The 18,530-nt window shown below is 37.3% G+C and overlaps 1 protein-coding gene and 1 long non-coding RNA gene across 4 annotated transcripts in view; both read left to right on the top strand.

Annotated features, from left to right (window-relative positions):
* Positions 1-6,870, top strand: part of LOC111344972 (vacuolar protein sorting-associated protein 33A) — a 38,852-nt gene extending 31,982 nt beyond the window's left edge. The window contains exons 11-17 of one of the 3 annotated variants that reach the window (XM_088743098.1): positions 74-153; positions 1,928-2,014; positions 2,306-2,440; positions 4,165-4,266; positions 4,730-4,796; positions 5,472-5,594; positions 6,423-6,870. In XM_088743098.1, coding sequence (XP_088599224.1) covers positions 74-153; positions 1,928-2,014; positions 2,306-2,440; positions 4,165-4,266; positions 4,730-4,796; positions 5,472-5,594; positions 6,423-6,529 — 701 coding nt within the window. In that variant the 3' untranslated portion in view covers positions 6,530-6,870. Of the gene's footprint in view, positions 1-73; positions 154-1,927; positions 2,015-2,305; positions 2,523-4,071; positions 4,267-4,729; positions 4,797-5,471; positions 5,595-6,422 lie in introns of those variants that run through there. The other 2 variants (XM_088743100.1, XM_088743099.1) reach the window with 2 other exon arrangements.
* Positions 6,871-7,010: 140 nt separating this feature from the next.
* On the top strand, positions 7,011-10,363 carry LOC148717244 (uncharacterized). The gene is made up of 2 exons (XR_015994614.1): positions 7,011-7,585; positions 9,324-10,363. It is a non-coding gene; the product is annotated as an uncharacterized LOC148717244 (long non-coding RNA).
* Positions 10,364-18,530: the final 8,167 nt, after the last annotated feature.

Raw genomic sequence — 18,530 nt, 5'->3', positions numbered from 1 at the left:
TTTGGCTTTGTTGCATTCAACAATTCATCAAGGAGAAAATATATTTCCATCAATTTTTCTAATTGTTATTCAGAACTGGCTCAAGGCTTGGACACAGACAAAATCAACCCGTACATAGAGAAATGCTTTGGATTGAAGAAACCGCTGATTACCGTAAGTAAACAGACACCCGCCTCCCGGTTAGCTCAATGGACAGAGCGCTGAACTGTTGTGCGGGAGGTCGTGGGTTCGAGCCCCGGCCGGACAAACACTCAGGGTCTTAAAATAATTAAGAAGAATATGCTACCTTTCTATAACATCAAGAAATGGTTAGATATTCTAGTCTTCTCGGATAGGGACGAATAAATGGAGGTCCCGTCTCCTGCAGGGTTAGGGGTAGGAGACGGTAATTTCCCACGCACGAGATTACTGTGTACTGATGTCCTCCCCTAAGGTGGGATGGGTGGTATATGTGAGGGCCATATGTTAGAAAACTTGTAAAAAGTTAATATGTTACCCTCGTTAAATAAAGATGTAAAGAAAAGAAAGAAGAAAAGAAGGTAGCATCACCTCATGGCCTGTTACAACTCTTTAAAGTTTTTGAACCCCATGCACAGTACTACTTTCTGGAATCTCCTTAAATATTAAGAAAACAGACTATATAATTTTTCATCCATATCAAAAACGTATTAAATTTAACATTTGCTAAAGGCCTATGATGGCCGCACTAAACGTTCTTTGATCTTGAACGGAAGGATAATGTTAAATACTTAGAGGTAATAATTGACGAACATTTATCCTGGAAACACCACATTAATTATAATGCTCTAAAAATCAGCAGAAATATTTGAATTATTTCGAGACTAAGACACTTTGTCCCTTTAAAAACACTTCTAAGTATTTACGATTCATTAATTTCTCCCTATATATCTTACGGCCTCATTACCTGCGGCCAATCTTCCAAATCTCATTTAGAAAAGCTTCTTACACTCCAAAAGAGAGCCGTTCGTCCCATCAATTTTCTGACTTTCAGAACGCATGCAATTCCATAAAAAACCAATCTAACATTCTGCCAATCTCAATGCTCTACTTCAAACTTTCATCAATCTTAATGTTTGATATAACCGCTAACTCTGCACCTATAAATATCTGTAATTTATTTACTTCTACACAAGACATAGCTCAGTATAATACTCGCTCATCATCTTCTGGTAACTACTATATTAATCATTCTAGGCTCAATCATCATAAAAACTCTTTTTCCATTGTTGGTGCTAAAATTTGGAACAGCATTCCCGAAAGCTATCGAAAACTACCAAAGCACATGTTCAAAAAGAAAATTCAAGCATTACTATTTGAAACTCTTGAAACTCTGGAGAGTTATGCTGACACTAGCACTCTTATTTCTGAAATAAAAAAGGTATCTTAATTACAATTCAATCATAAATTATAATATTTTTTTTCACTTTTTATCACTTTTTTTTTTTCCTCTTTTGACAAATAATGTATTCAAAATCGACTTTTTTAACGCCTTCAATTAGTAATCCGTGTTTGTTTGTCCTTAACATCGCCCGCCTAAGTTAGTTCGCTATTTGCAGGCAGTGTTTATTGTTAGTATTTGTTTTGGAAGACCTAATAAACTTGAAACTTGAATCTTTTTTTCTGACGCAAAAGCGTTTGCAGTTGACACCGTACATTTTACGTGCGATCATGATTTCCCCTACCTCTCCCCCAACTTTTTTTTCTGAACTGTGTTTGGTAACTTAACATTAACTTTTATTTGTGTAGGACTGTGTTGCGTCTAGCCTCTCGTGATACTGTGTTAATAACTCCAATATTGATAATATTAAGTCCTCTCACTTTTGTCCAATTTTTCTCTTTCTCTTCTCTTCTCTTCTCATTGCACTAATCTCTCTTTCAATTTCCTTTTCTTTTTTTCACTTTCAAGGTGCTACGTTTGTTGTGCGCTCAGTGTTTAACAAATAACGGTTTTAAACCGAAAATGTTGGAGTTTTATTATCGGGAAATCCTACAGGTGAGTTCAATAGTATGTCTTTACACCTGAGCAAAGAAAAAAAATATATGAAAAAAGAAAAAGAAAAGGAAAGGAAACGCCGTCCGTCACTTCGTTGATTTAGATTCCTTTTTCGTGTGGTGGTGGTGTTGGAAGGGTGGGGGGGGGAGGGAAGGGGTCTCTTCAGAGTCAATGTGGTCGGTCCACTCCCGTTTTTCCTTTAACCTATGTATTTATGGCCGGGTTACAAGCCACGCTAATAAATTCCTGAGTCATAACCAAAGCCTGAAGCACTATTTTACTCATTCCTAGACATATGGTTTTGAGCATACTTACAGAACGCTTTCTACATTGGAAACCGCCGGCTTGCTAAGAGCGCAGACGTCTCGATCTTACAATTTATTGCGCAAATCACTGAAGCTTGTCGTAGAAGATGTCCAGGAGCAGGTAGGTAGAGATGGGAAGTTCAAATTTGTATTATTTATCTTACAAGGTTTGAAGTAAGGGTTTTTGCGTTTGTTAGTTTAAAGTGCTACTGAAACGTAATTTTCATATCCGAGATTTTTGCAATATAATAGAGTTTGAACGTTATTTGCAAACGCTGTGTACTTTTTTTGGGCCAACGCATAGCGGAAAGTACATTTTCAACAACTGGAAGTTGACCGGCTGAGATCAAAATTGGCGGCCATCTTGGCGCGGCCAAAACAGCCCTGTGACGTCACTGGTTGTGTACTTCTGTGAAAGAAGGGTAAAAGCATGGAGTGTGGCTTGCATGTTGGGAAGCCGAAAAAGAGGATTTCGGGCAAAATGCCATTCTCGTCTTCTTCATCGGCGGCCATATCGGCATCTTGGGTAAGTGCGAGAGGTTCGCCTGGATAGGGAGTAAAATTCCCGACTGATACCGACAACGAATCTCTGCCAGTCTATTTAGTTAATCGGCAACTGACGAGATCCACAAGATTAGGATCGAAACCGCGGTCTTGCCTGACCATCTACAGAAAATGTCGAAAGACATTATAACGGCAGATGGGCTACTAAACGCCCCGGACCAAAGCAATGCCATTCAGAGAATGAAGAAAACATGGAAGCCTCATACGACACCGCCACTGAAGATGATCTGCTCAGCAAGTTTGAGGATAACGAACAAATCCCTCTGTACAAAATGCCTAGCAGAACATGTCCAGAATCCCTACAATATAAGGCGAGGGCCAAAATAAGAGCAGACGAGGATTTTAAAAATGAGATAAAGCAAATCCTTAACAGCGCGGAGCAAGAAACAGTAAAGGCGATCATGTGCTTCTATGAACGTGAAATCGGTCGTTTTAATACCGAAATAAAGAAAAGAAAACGAGCCAAAACGGCTGGAACACTGAACACTAAGAACTGTAGTGCGATCGAATCAGCGCGCGTGGCGCAAGCTGAAAGCAATCAAGACAACTTAACGATCGAGACAGTAAAAATAGCTGTACATCTACAAAGGCGAACGATTCGAAAAAGACGCAATCCCTGATGTGCGTACTCAGTGCCACACAAAAAGCAAATTCTCATGAAAAACTGGAATTTAATAGAAACACAACCACTACTGAGTGAACTATACAAAAATCCGCCGCCCGTATCTTACAAAAGAGGGCGGTCGCTCAAAGACATACTCGTGAGGGCTAAACTTTGAATAGGCTACTCTAAACACACGCTGGGGAGTCGTGTAGGCCTGTGAACCCCATTTTACGGCACCATCTTCCTCTTCGCTACTGGAGACAACTTCACTTCGTTCAGAAGAAGATTCACTTGACAAAACTTCAATATCTGCCATCTCGTCCGCCCACGAATACAAACAAACAGTGAGTGAAATAAACCACGCTATCGGAGTGAACACAACCAGTGACGTCATCAATCCATTTCGCTCGGTACCAGAGCCCGGACATGGTTTTGTGTAAAATTTTTGATTTGAACGGTTAAAAAAGATATCTTTCGCCTCATTTTGGCCAAAGCAAGTTATCTCATGATGATCACCATATTCAAAACTACAGGTTAGAGCAAAAATTTCAGATACGAAAATTTCGTTTCAGTAGCACTTTAAGGTATCTCAAGAACTTATGGCCGCGAGGATATGTTAAAGAATTGGCTAGTATGGTGTGGATATCAGGATATTAATTTTCGTTATCACCTTGCAGAACCCAAATGACATCGCATACGTCTTTTCAGGATATGCACCGCTCACTGTCCGGCTGGCGCAGTTTCTGGCGCGGCCGCAGGGCTGGAGAGGACTTGAAGAGGTAAACAGACACGTGATTGTACAAATTTCTTTGTGTTGGTGGTGAAGCATTCGAAGAAGAGCGGCATGTGAACCTTCAGAGTCTAGTACTTTACGCGAAAAAATGTAATGGCGTGCCTGACGGGGGGAAAGAAAAAAAACCTGGAAAGCAACCCATGACGCGGGAAAAGACGTATAGAGCGTGAGGCATTTGAAATTCTGGTCCCAATGCATCCGATTGATCATGAGAATGACTTATTCTCCCTGAATTGCCAGAACACGCCTCGCGATTTGTTTCATCGATTGCTTGTTCACTTCAACATTTACAATTTGGAAACCGTTTTCATCTCTAAAACAGTTCAAATGCTGCACGTCCACATTTTTTTCGTCCACCTTAACTCAGATCTATTGTTCGAGGAAAGCTTGCTCCGTTTCTTGTTGAGTAGCAAGACCTCGCACACATAATCTCTTTGAAATTTTTACAGGTCCTTCGGTTGCTCCCAGGCCCCGCAGTGGAAGAAGTCCAACGGCTGCCCCCTGGTCTTCAGAAAAGTAAGAGTCACTCTGAAATATTGAAAATGTCATTTTACATCTAAGTTTTCTGATCGCTCTGGCACGTTGATAGTTCAGTTTCGTACAAGGTGCACACATTCTTATGCAACGGGAACAGACTCCTATGGGCCACACTGCAAATTTGCCTCTGACCACCTTTGCGAGTTCGCCCCATGAAGGTAAACAAGTCCGCCCCACTCGTGTCCTTACGGCAGAACATATTTCCTTTTTCGGGGCAAACTTGCAATGGGGTGAAACCTCCAGATACCACTACCTTTACCAAAGAACTACTAGAGCTCCCAACTACACCGTAAAAGATGAATGTTATGTAGCCGCCCTAATGACTAACCTCGAATGTAATACCAAGTTTGAACGCTCAGTGTGATTAGGGAAAAACAGAAATTCTCAATTTGAAAATGACACACTTTTGTTTATTTGGGTGTCCATTCCAATCCTCCAGTCACAGAAACGTCTGTAAATGTGAACAGTTTTAAACCGATATTTGATCGTGAAGATGAGTGATATTGACTTCAGATTTAAATGTTACAATAGTTGGATCATGTATATTTGGCTAGGAGAGATATTTATCATCGGTATTAAATTTATTTCCGTCTCCAGTTCGGATGAGGGTCAAAATTGACTTTTATTATTTTCTCTATTTTAACATCTCTTCAGGGCCATTGACAAGCGTAGACGGTTCCATGGATGGTCCACCTAAAGTAACATTGGTTTACTTCATTGGAGGCTGTACACACGCTGAGATTTCTGCCCTGAGATTTCTTGCTCAGCAGGAAAATAGTGAGTTACAATGAATATATGAAGTTCATAAATAGCGCTCTCTACTCCGAGGATCGTGCATCATACGTAAAATAGTGAGTGTTACTGTTCGTAAATGTATGGTTCGAATTCATGGAAGTTTATTGTTCAGTGATTTTGAGCTGTCCGGTGACTAGAGAATGTAGTAAGTTAGTTTGTCGTGCCTCAGCTCAGAAGGAAGTCTCAAGTGTTTTATTTATTCAAAGTAAGACTGGATGTCTCCTAAATCTAAAACCCAGAAACCGATAATAGAACACATCCAACCCCCTCCAGGTTCCTCTCATATTTCGAGGGTTGAAATCGCTATAAAGTTTTTACTGGAGGACTGTGGATTTTTCCAACGAAAGGTTTAGTACTTTATATCTCATTAAAGTGTGATGAAACTCTGACAAAGCAAAATTTGGGAACTGAATTTCCTAGTAGCACAGAGCACGTAGAACCTAGCTGAGAGTCGATGGAAATTTTCCTCCAAAAGTCCGCTCTCCCCAAAACTCGCATCCTCCCATGGATTGGATTCCAAATCAACGCCTACCCTACCCCCTCTCCCTGGGTCTCAAGTCAGTTTTCTAAAGTTCCTGCATACTTAAGTAGAAGGGGGAAGAATTGGTGATTTCGGAGCTTTGTATAAACACTCGGGAAGTGGGATTGGGAGAATTAGAAAAAGTTATACAAATCCTAAAACGCATTCGCGTAACTTACCTATAGACCAAGGGGAACGCGCGAAGTATCTGAGTTATTCTATGCCACTGTGTTTTACAGGGCTGAACCCTTGGTGCATTCACTTACGTTGAGTTATTCTCTCTGCCCCAGGCCCAACAGAGTATCTAGTAGCAACAACCAAGATTATCAACGGCACGTCGCTAATCGAATCCCTCATGGAAGAAGGCGCCCCTGATGAAGCCAACCCGTTTTCATAGTCCATGATCTTAGAATGCTCTCGACAAGAAACTGTTTACGAACATTTATGAATTTGACGTCTCCGCTTATATGCGTGAGTGAGTGCGTGATCACGCGTGTTTTGGCTGTTTCACGATGTGCATTCTCGGTTTAGTCTTCGCTTTCAAATCGAGATTTAGGCTTTTCATTACCTTATTACATAGACACTAAGTCCCGTCAGTTTAAGAAAAATCCATCGTATACCTACAAATTTTCAACAAATGTAAAAATTTCTACAAATTGGGGCTCTTTCAGGAGTCACTGCATGTTCTGAATATGAAAAAGGATTATTTTCAAAGAAATAAATTTAAACAATTTTGAACAGGATGTGCAATTAGTTCGAGTGAGCTCCAAAAAGAGGGCTGCTGTTTCAGGTGCAATGTACTCTTTTTACCATAACTTGAAATGTCTCGCTGATGTGGAGTTAGATTCAATCCATCCTTTATTTAGTAGACTATTTGTTTTACCCTTGTGATGTTCCAAGGTTTTTCAGCCATTTTTTCTTTTCCCTCTTCCTTGTTCTTTTCTATTTCCCTCCTTACTCCTCGTTATTTTGACTTGTTCATATGACATCTCACGCAACAGGAGAAGATTGCAAATTAATTCACAAGAGTCATGTATGGTATCATTTGTTTTGTCAATCTGATGTTTAAACCTGCGGATTATTCTCTATTTTTATCGTATTGTGCCAACAAATTTAATCCCGAGGGACTGAAGGATTGTGGTCTTTCGTTGAGCAGAAATTTTAAAATTTATAACTTGAGGTTCAGCGTCCCACGTTAAAATTAAATTATTCGCCTATCACGTGCATCTTCACACAAGGAAGAAAATGGCGACCGAAGCTAAATTAAAACGTTAAGCTGTGACAAAGAAATCAAGAATTATCAATACTCTTACCTCCAAACTTGTCTTTGGTACCAACATGGTTTGAAGCCTTCAGCTTGGAAAGCGGATATGCCTTGTTTGGGGCGTGAGAAGGGACAAATAGAAGCATTAAATGGAAGCATGTTGAACGCCCGTTGGAAACTTCTTGAAAGGTAATTTCTAGTTACCAACATATACATCTACCACCATAATTGACCCGAGTAAAATGTAGGAACCTAATCTTTGGACATCAATTGTAGCTGTTTATGAGCTTTCAGTGCTTTAAATAGGATTTCCAATTTCGGATTAAAAAGTCGGTTAAAGAATTAATCGGCGTGGGTTTTATGCACAAAGCGGTGCTTTGCTAGTATAATTTTTTTCAGGCTACTATTATTTGACGCATACGATGTAGACTTTACATTCAGTGAAGTTAAATCAATTGCAAATGTTTAACAATTTTTGATCTCCTGTAACGATCTATAATTCTTAAATAATTTGAATTTATCAACAAAGTTGAAATGGTAAATTGGCCACCGTTACGGTTATAAAAGCTGACGTTTCGAGCGTTAGCCCTTCGCCATTCGCCATTTGCTCCGACGAAGGGCTAACGCTCGAAACGTCAGCTTTTATAACCGTAACGGTGGCCAATTTACCATTTCAACTTTGTTGATATATTCAAATTATTTCGTTACCCCCACCGACGCAGCGCCAAAGAGTTTCTTTAGAAACTATCAGCCTTTATAATTCAAAGATGAATGCCGAAAGCAGAGTTGTTGTATTGAACGATGTCTAGTCAGTCAGTCGGGTACAACTTTTAATACTGAAATTCTTTAAACGTCTTCATACCAATTTTTGTTTTGGAAGTACAGAAGCAAGAATAGCTTTAAAGAACTTCTGTAATTTCTCGAAACTACGCTTTGGAAGCTGAGCCAAAGAGCTAGACTAATTTTTGAATAATTCCTTTGCAAATTGTGACTGTTCAGTCTGAGTCAAGGATTTTGTTGTTTTTCTCGGATTCGTGTGTTTAAGGTGGCATTTTGGGATTTGGAGCAACTTCAGAATACCCGTCCACCTCATTTACATGTGTCGGGAGGCTTTGAAGAACGAGGCATAACACAATAGACTTTTACATTTTTCATTTTTCATTTAAACTAGTTTCCATGTAATTTGTTAGCAATCTACACGGCTTTAAGTCACGTATTTAAAGGAGAAGTTTCGATGTGTCCATTCTGCATAGGAAAAACATGAATTGTAATTTTTTTCACTTCGACACCAAAATGATGAATAAAAATTCCATGGTGACGCCTCCCGTCTTCAACACTTATCTGCTGTGCATTTTGATCAATCATAGCAGGTTGTAAGTTTAACCTTTCACGAATGGGAACATTTTTTCGAAAGAATAGCTAGGCTAGAGTTAAATTCATCTCGGATTTTTGATAGAAATCTGAAAAAATAAGATATTAGGAGAGCGTCTGGATTTTGCTTCACGGGTTGAGAAAAATTTTTTTAAAAATTGCAAACAAAGAAAAAAACCTTGTCTACTATTGCGATCATACCGTGTGTGAATTATTTTTCAGCACGTGCATTTGTTAATATGCAAAAAAACTCCTAATCCTTGACGGGATTTCCATGATAAAATTTCTCAACATGACTTACTGAAATTTATATGTACAGGTCATATTTGTCTTTAAAGACTGCCGATAACTTAATTAGAAGAAGGAAGAAAGTTGGTAAGACCACTATGAAGAACTGAATGCTGTTGTAGCGCGATGTGAGAGAGAATGACTAATGATACGGTTCGCTTGTGAGGGGTTTCTCAGTATGCTTAAATTGAAGATCGCATCAACTTTGTTAACGTTTGCTCATAGTGTTGGGTTAATTTGTGAATTCTTTTCTCCTTTGCTTTTGCAGATTGCTTAAGTCAAAATCAAGCACTTACAAAGAGGAAGATGTCTTTCCAAGTCACGGGAAAGCTAAAAGAAGAGGTAGCAGACAAACTGTTAGGAGTGAAGTTTGAATAAATCGAACAGAATCTAGGCTGAATTAGTTTCGTTTCATTACAAAAGCCTCAAATCTGAAACCGTACTATTTGCCAAACAATTTTCTTTCATTATTTGAAGATTGTGCTTTACAACTTGAGGACATTTTTTCGTGTATACGGTCACTTTTCGTGTTCAGTGCTAAATTTGCTAAGTTGATTGTCAAATTTTTTTATCACTGCGTTTTCTTTTGTAACATGTGTTTAAAATTTTTTAATTTTTAATTTTCCCGCCAAAAAACTTAGAGAAGAAATACGGGCGCTTTAAATACGCATGCGTCAATATTTTTGCACATGGAAACTCTGTAACATCTGTTCAAAATGGCGTCATTTTCCCGCCGAAAAACTTAGATGAAATACGGGCGCCTTAAATACGCATGCGCCGCTTTTTTTTTTCTTTTTGAGTAAGATGTTAAGGATTTTATATCTTTCTTGTATACTTTCCAAAGTTATTAAATACAAGTCAATAAACACAACAATGTTGTTTGCTGTTTTATTTTCATTCAATAGAAAAGAATACAAGTAATTTGTCTTCTATTTGTTTAATCTCTTCTTATATTCTTTAATTACTTAGTGATACCAAGACTTTTGGCGGGAAAATTTGGAACAATTTGCACAGAGGTTCCCCTGACAACATTTTCGACAAAAAATTGAGAATGGCTTCCCATAAATTTTCCGCCAAGATATGTGAACATCACCTTGTGCAAAAAGTTCCTCCCAAACCAAAAACATCCATTTCTTCTCATTTTTCATAAAATTCTTCGAACGTTTCTTTCAAGAGTTTGGTCTTTGATTTTTTTTTTTTTGCCCAAGGTGATATCTCCACTTCAAGCTGTAGTTTGTTATTTCAAATGTAAGACTGACATTAAATACTTAGTTTGCCTTATTGCCAATAAAAAGAACCTTTTCAGCCGTCTGTTATTTTATTTGTAATAAGTCAGGACTTTTAAACTAAAATGATCTTTTAAAAGTCTAAGTATCTTATAAACCAAGCAAAATGTGTGTTTTTTTTTCTTTTTTGGTCGCATGTTTCATACAATCAGCAAATTGCTTGGTTGTTCCTATCTCTGCAAGTTATTTCGATAAAATTGTAGTTGAGTTCATAGTACTAAAAACCAAGTTAATCTTAGTCTTTTTTCTTATTCATGGATCAAGTTCGCTTTATCTTTTTCTTTTTGGTCGCAGGGTTTCATACAATTAGATAATTGCTTGGTTCCGCATATCTTTATGAGTAACTGTGGTAACTTTCTGGTGTAAGTAACTTTTATTTTTCATCGACAAATTCAATAATTCAGATTTCAGTCTTCAAAATATCCTATAGTCCTGTTTTGTATCAGCTGCAGGCTGAAGGTCTTTTTACGTACAAATACTTTAAAACCCAAAGGCTGGTTCAAAGGATATTTTTTAATTTAAACATTGCTTCTAATCTTACGTTCAGTTAGAACCTTTTCAACAAGTTATTCAGACAAAAATCAAGCCAAACATCACAACGAAAAAAAAGCTATCCTTCATTTTTTGCTGGAGAAAAGGAAAGTTTATAAGGCATAAAACATCTTTTAACTAATGTTCACTCAAACATTTCACAGGGAAACTATTCTAAAACAATTTTTCTATTACTTAAACGTTCAAATTCAGTCCAAATCGGACTCGTGAATATGTTATCATTTGCTTGAAATTTTTTTGCTCGGCAAACCGATTTGAACGCGACTCCCACTTTCTCTTTCACTTGAGTTTGACAACAAACCTGTGATTATCGAGTGAACTGTGATTTGAATAAATTCATTCTGATAAATGTCCAAGTTTCCTTATCGAGATAAAAGCAAATAAGTTTGATTTGCAATCTATTATTTCTGAGGTACATTGCAATTTCTTTAGTGTTTGAATTTTTAGATTTGCATAAGAAAACGACAGGCCCTATATCTACATAAAAAACTTGAACTTTTTCGATGTATTATTGCGGTGCATACATGCCAGAGTTTGGTCTGTATAACTTGTTTTACGATCAACTTCTTTGCAAGAAGATTTCGTCGAACCTTCTGAACCAGACATTTAGGTTTTATAAAGAAAACTTGCAAAACGACAAGAGAGTGAAGGCAACGATGAATGTTCGTTTGAAATATCTAGCTCGTGATCTTTTCCATGAGCCAATATTATTTTTGAGTTGTCATTGGCTGCAAGAATCATTTTTCAGTTGTGATTGCTGAGGTTAGATCGTTCTGTTAGCTTTGTCTTTGAATTTTTAGATTTGCATAAGAAAACGACAGGCCCTATATCTACAAAAAAAAAACTTGAACTTTTTCGATGTATTATTGCGGTGCATACATGCCAGAGTTTGGTCTGTATATATATCTTATTAACCAAGCGCGAGGGCCGTACTGGGAGAATATCGGCCCGAGGTCTTGACAGTACCGACCGAGCGCAGCGAGGTCCGTACAAAAAAGAACGAGGGCCGATACTCTTCCAGTACGGTCCCGAGCAAGCTTGGTTAATAAGAGATTTATTATACGACTGAAGTTCAAAGGGACACAACTGCGGTATCATTCGGGACCATTCGGGACAGTGCCCGGTCCAATACTTAGAGAATATTGGACCGGCAATAGAGCATTTTGATTGGTTGATTTTAGTTATTGGCCCTTTGACTGCTCGAGTCGTGTAATAAAACTTGTTTTACAATCAACTTCTTTGCAAGAAGATTTCGTCGAACCTTCTGAACCAGACATTTAGGTTTTATAAAGAAAACTTGCAAAACGACAAGAGAGTGAAGGCAACGATGAACGTTCGTTTGAAATATCTAGCTCGTGATCTTTTCCATGAGCCAATATTATTTCTGAGTTGTCATTGGCTGCAAGAATCATTTTTCAGTTGTGATTGCTGAGGTTAGATCGTTCTGTTAGCTTTGTCTGCCATGCTACGTCGTGAATTAGTTTCTTTTTTTCTTTTTCTTTTTTTTTTTTTTTTTTTTTTTAATCTTCCTTTAAAATTGTCGGTGGTCTGTTCCGTATTACTGAAACACGTAATCATAGCAGTCGAGTTGGCGTTCGTTCTGATTTGGTCCAATAAATTCCTAACGTAGCTCAGTCTTCTTTTGGTAAAATTCACGTTCAAGTACTTGTTTGTGTCTGTTAAATTATTTGGTGCGTTGTAAACTGTTCTCATTAGATCTGTGTAGTCTCAACCGTGTGTGATGTCGAGTTCTGGGAGAACATGGTTTGTTATCTAGCTGTGCGGCGATGTTTTTTTTAACAGTCACAGAAAGTCAGTTTCGTCATTGTGAGTGGCGGTTAATGTATCATTAACGTATCGTTACTAAGGTGGTATTGTTTCTCTGTAAAAAGTTAGATGACGTTAATAGCCATGGAATTCATATGAATATTTTTCCAACGTGCGTTTCAGTTGCCTTTGTCCTCTTGTCCATTGCAAAAAGATTCATTTTATAAATACTGTGAATATTTAAAGGCGGCACTGACCAATGTATTGACAAAAATTTATACAATTCATTGCAAAATCGTAGTTTTGCAAAGAGAGAATTGGCAATAACCGAAATGCTTAGGTGCTGTTTCGTGACAAAAATATTCCTTCAATCGAGGATAAAATAATTTCCTTGAAAAGGGATTCGATCATTTTGTGTGCCAGGGCGATCAACGCTAGTTTTAGATTTCAGATTTTTTCTTCCAAATACTATTTTCCTTTCATTGCCATCTTTAAGTATCCAGCTTTATTGGTGACTGCCCACTCACCAAGTTCCTGTCCTCCTCCCCCTCCTCCTGTGCCAATTCGTATTTTTCAAGACTATCCATGAAATGAAACTGGCTGAGTTTCACAGCAAATAAAGAAATTCAGGCAGCCACCGTTAATGTTAAAAAAATATAATAACTTCAAAGTTCTTATCTTTCAGTTGAATGTGTTCTACATTCGTCAATTCAGCCAATTTATCCTCCCCTTTGTATTCTTTGTTGAGCTGTCTTTTTTCACACTCTCAGTCTTCCTACAGACAAAAATAAGCTCATCGGTCGGTTGGCTAATTCTCGAACAGCATTTAACAGCAAATGAAATGGGAAGGACGGGAGTATATTGATCATTTAAGGTGAGTAATAATTAAATCAACGAGGTATTTTTGGAAGATTACTCCACGAACACTTATCCACGTCTAGGAAAGTGACCGCCACAGAGATCAAGCACGCTTGGTGATTTTGTACTTGCACTACATGTACCATCGTTGGTCAAGGACTTGTCGCGTTATCGGTCGAATCGTAACCAAGTATAAGTAATTTCTCTTACAATCCTGACGCAGCCTTAGTTGTAAGCTGAGTAGCGTTCGACCTAGACTCATAACCAGAATAAATGACAATCTTCGCCGAAGACGAAGCATGAAGCAAACCTATAGCTCTCTTGTTACGCTTATTAGTTCATTAGAACGGGAAATAAGATTAAACTAACAGTTTTCGAAGAGCTATGCTCACCTTCAGACAACTTTCAAGCTTCTTCTTGCCTTACGCACTTCTTTTCTTGGTAATAACCGTCAGCACAGCTAAAAGTTCCTCACCCGAACACGACTTGTTTGGTTTGAGATAAATTCTTTATTTCACATGAATAATGAATGAAAAAACAAACCAACCACTAATGAATACGTCACGGATATGCCACGCCCGTTTCGTGCCACGCCTTTTAGCGAGCGTATCAACAACCCTCTGGAGAAATAGAACTATTTCACGTGTTACCCAGTCTCCTTCTAGTGCGTTTGCAAACGTATGAATCAAATAATTATAAGAAGGAATACCTTCGATTAAAACAAGAAATCTAACTAAAATGCTCGTTAAGACAAAAAAATTTTTATAATTATTGGCTCGTAGAAGTGGTGCTTTTCACTGTACGAATTTTTTAAAAAAATTATTGTCTTTCTGCAGATTTGTTTCAAGTTGAAGTCATCTTTGTATTTTGTTAAAATTTTAAATCGATTAACAACGAAACTCTGTAAAGACCAAACGAGGGTATTTAGCATTTATTATGAGGGGAAGACAAAAATTCGCTACAAAAGAACACTAAAATAGTAACCAAAACTCGCCAAAAAAAAACAAAACAAAAGAAGAGAAAACGTCTGAAGCTAGGATTTGAACCGAAGAACTATGAACACTTTTGCATTCGGATGCTGTCTCCAATGTGCTGCTTGAGATTCTTCTGTTAGTTTTGTAAATTTTAGGAATTGTATAAAAAGTGCAAGGTTGTCTCTGGGGAGCATGGATATTACTTGGAAAGAGCAGAGTTATCTCGCCAGTCAGTTTGTTTAAAACAGGGTAATTTGTTTAGTCAACTTTTCAGTGCCGTTCCACAGCAAAACTATGGCTTTGAGAACCAATGTCACTGTGAACTCCGATAAATTAGAGACGGAAGTGTAGAATTTGGCGATCGAGAATGTCAGTGAAAAACTCCAAAAAATTATCTCTCGCAATGGTTAAAAACATCTTAAGATAACACAAAGAATAGACAAACTTTAGTTTTGATTCTTTCTCTCTCATTATCTCACTAGCAATTCTCCTTACTGTCTACTATACAATTCTAATGATGCTAGTTTGGAGAATTTGGTATTGGATCAACTAGTAATCCACTGATTGATTTATTTTCCCGATTCTCAGCACTTGTCTGCTTATCATTGATATTGTAAGCAGAAGTGTCTAAAATTGTAAGTTTACAAAAGATAAGCTATTTACGGGGCAAAAATTATTATAAAGTAAAAACCAAACATTTTAGACATTAGGTCATCATCAAGGTAAATAGGCACTGTCTGCTAAACTGCATATTCATTATCTTTAGTAATTCCTGGTGGAACGATTTTTGTAACATAGGAGTTAATTTTTCAATTTTAAAAGTTTTAAAATTGAAAAATTAACTCCTAAAACTTTTAAAATTGAAAAATTAACTCCTATGTAAAAAGTAGGCTTCAGGTGTTGGATCACTGGGCATTCAAGGATTCTTCTCTTATCATGAAAAAGGTTTAACCATGCAGAGTGTGCCAGCTGAAAAAACGTGATGGATTCTCCTAAAGGTGATAGGCAAGTTCAGACTCATTAAACGTGTTTAAATGTTCATCAACTTGCACCTGCACATTTCTCATGGTTTCACAGATGTAAATGACACTGCAAAAAAAAAGTCCCCTTTACAAAGTACTTGTGATTTGTGAGTGTTTTAATCAAAAGATATTCTTCACATTAATAAGTCTTGGCTAGACTGAAAATCCTATGTTAAGAATTGTCACAATTGGTCAGGTTGACTACTTAGGAATATAAGCGAAGATCGCCTCAGGAATCGATGCTAAGTGCTCCGTAGCCATGACAGCCATGCAATCTTTTGTTTTTGTATTCAAAAACCGCCGAAGAAACAAAGAGGGAAACAGGCTAGTTAGATAAAAAGACTGGAATTCTATTGCAAGTTTGCAAGGTTAGGTCCAAAAAACATAATAAAACAACAACAACAACAATTTATTCTTTGATTTTTTACACAAAATAATGGTAGGATAGTTTGCCCTGCCGCATAGCTAGAAGGCTAATCGTGGCGGGGCAAGACAAGTACCTCAATAACATAAATCGTCTAATATCTTTGGACAAAGAGTCGTTATTTACACAGTCACACAGAAAAAGATAAGAAGACATTTCAACTTAGAAGGTGTATCTATGCACCTACTTTTTTAATGATCATGGGGATTTGAATGTAGTTATCTTCTTTTTCTAAGATATCAAATAGCAATTTGCGAAGGACTTTTTTTGAAAGCTTTCTTTGGGAGATCCGTTATACAGCTTGGTATCTTATTCCACAGCTTTACTCCGATCCGAGAGAAGGAATTGTTTTGTATTTCTAGTCTCGAACTTTTGATATAAAACTTTCCAGACGTAAACGATCGTGTATTGTATGAATGAATATTAGACGTTGTCTTAAAATAGATTTAGTATGTTTGCTGGGGCTTTATCATTACTGATATCGTGCATTAGGGTTGATACGGACTCGTAATAAAGAAAAGTTATCGAAAGTACTTTTCCATTCAGAAATAAAGGAATTGTATGGTCATGCCAGTCTGCGAAATACAGCAGACAAAGGGCTCTTTTCTGAAGAAAAAGAATTTTGTTAAGATAAGTCTTGCATTCCTGGCCCCTGGCGGCAAGACCATAGGTTAAATGTGACTTATAGATATTCAATAGTATTTTTCGAGGTACAGAGTGGCGTAGCTTTGCAAGTAGCCCAACATTTATACAAATTTTTGTAATCGAATAGAATCAACGTGGTATTTCTAAGAGAGATTCTGATCAATAAGAACGCCCAGATATTTTATGTAAACTTTAGACTCGAGACGAACATATTTATTCTTTTCGTTATCAAAAATGCAGAGTTTTGGTTGCCAAGCCAGTCGCTTTTGGTAAGAATGAAAAATTACAAAGTTGGATTTTTTAGTGTTAAGAGTTAGTTTGTTGGCTGTCAACCAGTTATAAAGGTTTTGTAAGTCGTTGTTGACTATTGTTTCTAGGTCTTTCAGATTTTTGTCCGCATACAAAATGTTAGTGTCTGCAAAGAGGTAAAACCTAAATTTATTCGAGCATCTGTGGATATCATTGACATATAGCAAGAATTGATCCTTGAGGAACACCACATCCAACGACAACTTTATCTGAAATACAATGGCCTACTTGCGTTGTTTGTGTGCGATTTTTAAGATATGAGGAGATCCAATCATTAACTAATCCACGAAAGCCATTAATAATGATTGAGTTTATCAAGCAAAATGTCGTGATCGACGATGTCGAAGCTTTTTTGAGATCAACGAATCATATTCCACAAGACAACAATCGTTGATTCATGTTTGCCTGTATATCATTAACAATGACCAATATTGCGTGTTGGGTTGAATGCCCCTTACGAAAGCCGTATTGTGAGGAATACAAAAGTTCGTGTTTCTTTATGTAGCTAGTCGATCCATTTTCAATTATTTTCTCGAATACTCTGTTAAAGTTTGAAAGTAAAGAGATAGGTCTGTAGTTGTTTGGGTCAGTATCATCGTCACTTTTAAATACTGGTGTAATTTTAGCAATTTTGAGCTTTGATGGATAAGTCCATAATCTGATCGATGTATTAAGTGTCTCTGAAAGGACAGGAACTAAGACGGTACTCGAACATTTGAATAATTTGGTTCATGAGGAGTATAAACCATACGATTTATCATTTGGTACAAGTATTATTTCTGACAGTAATTCTTCTGTTAAAACGGGTTGAAAAAAGAAGAATAAAGTTGGAGATTTGCAATTATCAACATAGTCTTGATGATGTTTTCGGGGAGTGGTCACTGAGGTTATTAGCAAGTCTGTTTCCGACTGTTGCAAATTTTTCACTAATAATATTAGGTATCCGCGTTCCTTCCTTAGCAATTTTGTTGCGATTGTTGAAATCCTCTAATGCAGATATGGCTTTTAAGTTTTTGTTCCGTCGATGTAAAAGTTCATTGATTCCTTGCCAGGTTTTTTTTATATTGCCCATATTATTTTCAAAAAAGTCGTCATAATATCTCCTTTTGCTTAAGCGTACCAGTGTACAGATTTTATTTCTATAGTGTTTGTACCCAGCGTTGTCTCCAGTAGCATATAATTTATTTTTGGTCTTAATCGCCGCTTTAATTCCATTAGTTGTCCAAGGTTTAGATAGCAGCTTTGATTTCCAATTTTACATATTTTTCACGGGGGCGTGTTTTTTAAGAATTGTATTATACTTGTTACAAAACGATGAAAACAATTTGTTCACATAATTTGATCCATTTGCAATTAATCGATTCCAGTCAACTTCAGACAGGTCATCGTCAAAGCGATCAGCGGAGAATCTTGAATAGTCACGTATTTTTATATTTTTTTCTTGTTGAAGTTTATCTTTCGCTGATGTTGTAATACCTGAGAACTGGGAAAAATGATCACTAATAATCAGAAATAATGTTTCCACTAGCGAGAAGGTTGTCAGGATTGTTAACGAAGATATTGTCAATCAGCTTAGCAGAAGTTCTGTGAACGCGCGTCGGTTTATCCACTGTTGGAATACGATAACAGCTTCGAAGA

This window comes from Stylophora pistillata, chromosome 13 (assembly GCF_964205215.1).
Source record: "Stylophora pistillata chromosome 13, jaStyPist1.2, whole genome shotgun sequence".
In the NCBI taxonomy this organism is placed as follows: domain Eukaryota; kingdom Metazoa; phylum Cnidaria; class Anthozoa; order Scleractinia; family Pocilloporidae; genus Stylophora; species Stylophora pistillata.
This window is presented reverse-complemented; position numbering and strand designations above follow the sequence as displayed.